The 3948-nt window shown below is 32.7% G+C and overlaps 1 protein-coding gene across 1 annotated transcript; it reads right to left on the bottom strand.

Moving 5' to 3' along the window:
• Window positions 1-494: 494 nt before the first annotated feature.
• On the bottom strand, window positions 495-3104 carry LOC128184827 (perlucin-like). The gene is made up of 4 exons (XM_052854430.1): window positions 2993-3104; window positions 2468-2571; window positions 1413-1509; window positions 495-709 (listed from the first exon to the last, which is right to left on the bottom strand). The coding sequence occupies exons 1-4, from the start codon at window positions 3030-3032 to the stop codon at window positions 495-497; spliced, it is 456 nt and encodes a 151-aa protein (XP_052710390.1). The 5' UTR covers window positions 3033-3104.
• Window positions 3105-3948: the final 844 nt, after the last annotated feature.

Below are 3948 nucleotides of genomic sequence, written 5' to 3'. Positions count from 1 at the left end.
TTGGTACATAGTTTGATGGAATAAATTCTATCTTTAAATATTACACAACATATGATTCATATAGGGTTTTCTCAAAATTCTTGTCGGAAAAATCCGAGAATTCATATTATAAATATGTGCGTAATTCAATTACAGATTAGATACTAATTTTTGTGCAAAATTACATATCGTTGATTTTAAAATAAATATCAATCGATAAAATCAACTCCCTTCAGTACTTCGGTACTTTGATTTTTCTTCCGAGTTCGTAGAAATGCAATTTTTTGTTCTTTAAAATGAAAAGTATCCAAGATAAAACTTGCAGATCTATTTTTCTTGGTCGATTTGATATATTGATCTATTTAAAGATATGCAACAATTCTGGTAAAGATTATAAAATAATATATGAACTTACTTTCGCTGGTACACGAGAAAGCCCATAATTAGAATTAACAAAACAAAGTGCTAAAATAGATTCAGCCCAACTAATCCAAAACACCCACTATTAAATCTACTCACGTTTTCTCACAAATAAAGTTGCTCTTGACACTACAAGGAGCGTCGTTCCAATGGAAACTGAATGGCTGGAAGAGTTCCGCGCAGTCCTCCGTGTGGTGGTCGTCATTAGGTTCGCCCGGCGCCCAATCCGTGTAGTCCACATTGTCCTGTGTCGTCTGCCAAACAAACTTTCCTTCTTTTATAGCGTCAGAGAGCCCAATCCAGTAATTTTCTGTATTTTAAAAATAAAATTGCACTTTATTATTGTTTATTTGACAATGCTACTTTAAGATTTGGTATTTTATACATTACAGCACTTAATGTGTTCATACAAGTTTGAAATTACAATTTTTGTTAAAATATTTCCTTGTTAAATATAACGCACGGTGGGAAAAAATTAACTGTTTATTACAGCAATTATGGAATTTTTTAAAAAAAATATTATGCAAAAAATATATTTCAGATTTATCTTCTGACAATATCATTTTGACTCTCTCCAATTTTGATAATTTAAATTTTAGAAACTTCAATAAAAATAATGTGGTTTAAACGAAAAATGGGGGTTACGATAAGGAACGCTAGAAAATAGAAAAAATATATCATGTACATGTAAGATATAGTATTGTTCTTACAAGTACAAGATGCTATGGAAACTTTTTACCTGGGATTCACAAACGTTTACTATCTTTTAAACTGTCGAAGGAAAGAAGTTTAAGACTTTTATTTAGTTGGGTGATAAACATGCATGAGAGCTAATTTATTTTTCACTAGTCTTAATCTTTGCCAAATTCTGTGGGGAGAAAAAAATCATTCATGTAGGCTAAGAAGCATGGTATTCCTTTATCTCTGGCTTGATGCATTTTTTACTGATAAACGTAAGGTCATTAGCGCGTTATTTGATGCCGATAAGATGCGTCCGAAAATATAGCAATTACTTGTGGCTCCAGTTGTCTGTAAATGCCTTTTCAGAAAATTATTTTCTGATTCAGTTTCTATTTCAACCAATTTCGCTCCGACTGAACTGCAATAGAACTGCAAAGAGAAACACAGAATATAAATATTTATAATAATTTTTGTGAATACGTCAACTATATTCATTTTGACGTTAGCACCAGTTAGGAGATTGATATTCTGTGGTGCATGAAAGCATAACTGTCGTTAAGGAAAATCGTCTTATTAATTCTTGTTACCAACATCATTAGTCAAACCATATATTACAACCTTTATCATTTATCGACATAAATGAACTCTTTTCCTGATAATAAACCATAAAACATCAAAGAATTAAAATACGAACGAAGGCTTGTGTAAATTTGTAAAAAGAGCGAAGATTTTTATTTTAGAGTAATCTGTATAGAACATTAAAACAGGAAACATTTTACGCTACCATTTTCTTAGGTCTTTTTTTTTTTGAATACGCATGCTCGACTTCACGGTAGGGCATCCTGGGAATACTGTACTACTGTATATAAAGTGTACCATGGTGATTTCTTTTTACCATCTACATTGATCTGAAGTTCTGTGTTTATTGTTAATGCCAGAAAGTAACAGTAGCTTACGTCTTATAATGCCAAGTTATTTAAAAATTATAGCAAACAGCTAGCTTTATCATAACGTCCTTCGAGCTGGGAAAACAACCTCGGATTTGTTTTCCGAGCTTGCCGGAAAGGCCCGAGAAGGTACTTGCTTCAAAACAGTACCAATGGTTCTACTTATCTTGAAATTTTTTACCTCGAAATTGAAATTACATTAAATACAGAATGATTAAAGCACAATTAAATAGCTGTGCCATTGCCGACGTAAAGCCCACTCTTGATTCACAATTCTAAATTGAGACACCTCCAATTTCAGTGCACTACTGAGCCTTCCTATTAATAATAATTCGATTACGAGAATTAAAGCAAGTGCTTATAAATCTCTTTTTGTGTATTATGATAGCTACAGCGCTAGCTCACCTATCTTTTTAAAAGATAAGCTTGTTATTAATTACCATGGCTTCAATCCATCCGTCGGGTTCGGCATCAATGAATGCGTAACATGAGTTTCCATGGTGAAGCCAGCCATCACGACACCCTTGGGAGTTAACTGCATAAACTGAAAAAATACACAAGTAAAAAACTATCGGATTTCCTTTATCAATAATCTGTTGCATGTATACATTAAACAAAATATTAACAATTCAACATACTTTGTTGAATTAAGGGCATTTTATTGAAAATCGCAGGTTTATGATTTGTCGATGTGTTTGTAAGTAAAGGATTTTTTTTACCATGAGAACAAGAGCTATTTAGGGTTTCAATTCGTACATCTTTATATTGCAAACAGGTTCAAAAATTCATGTTAGCCTTGAAATGCCTCTGTATGGTGATAGAGGAACTAAGAACTACTTGCCTACAAAAAGGGAATTAGTATATATGTAAAGTCGTATGAATTGGAGTTAATCAGAAAAAGAAACCATTACCACATTTTATGAGAGTCTGAGAGCTGCTTTATACGAGCATTTAATTACACTTACCAATACACGAGAAAAAAAGAAATCCTTTTAAATATGACATTCTGCATATAAGATAAAAATGAAAATCACAAAGACATGTGTCTTCTTATCAAACGATAAGAGGTTTCGAATAAAAATAACGGCTGTGTTCGGTGATAGGGTGAGCTAATCATTAAAGTTAATGCCTGCGTAGTTTATCTTACAAATATTGGTTTTTTGACGAGGAGAAACATTTTTAATGCTTTATCCTAAAATCTTTAAATACAAGATTTTTTTGAATGAACAATATTTTAAATGCATGTCAAATGATTTTTTATTAATAGCTTCAATTAATATACAATTTGTTGACTATTTCAGTTAGATGATATTGAGACTCTACATCGATATTGAAATTTATATGACACAGTGACTTCAAAATAATTATTGACCTCAATAGTCGTTGATAACCGACTGTTCCACATTCTCTCATTTCCTCTTATTTTAGATACAAGAGATAACGAATCAGACACACATGCGCGGATCCAGAAAGGCCCGGTCTTGGTTTTCAATGTGTAATTTCGAGGTAAACTAAGTCTCACGCCTTGCTGGATGCACGTATGTATTTTGCTTGAAAATTGTGAATGAAGCGTTTTTGGGAGTTGATTTTTAATCAACTCTCATATGCAGTCACTCGGACAAACCGAAAGTGAAACAGTGTTTGGACCTCAGCACAAATCATTGCTCCTGACAAGACTTAGTTCTTGAAAATAATTGATGAATTCGATGTAATGTATGCTAAAGCATTGTTTTTCAAGGAAACTTATTTACAAATACCTTAAAAATAGTCAGATTTTAAATGGCACGAACAATTTAAATATTTTTTGTAGTCGTATGTATTCCTACGCCAGAGTTCAATATAGTCTCGTTCAACTCGACGCTCGTCTGTCTCCGTAAACCCTTGTCGGAGATTTACGGTGTCAGCCGAGCGTTTGGTTGTA

Source organism: Crassostrea angulata, chromosome 5 (genome assembly GCF_025612915.1).
Source record: "Crassostrea angulata isolate pt1a10 chromosome 5, ASM2561291v2, whole genome shotgun sequence".
NCBI classification, from domain to species: domain Eukaryota; kingdom Metazoa; phylum Mollusca; class Bivalvia; order Ostreida; family Ostreidae; genus Magallana; species Magallana angulata.
Note: the sequence above shows the minus strand (reverse complement) of the source record. Positions and strands in the feature narration are given on the sequence as shown.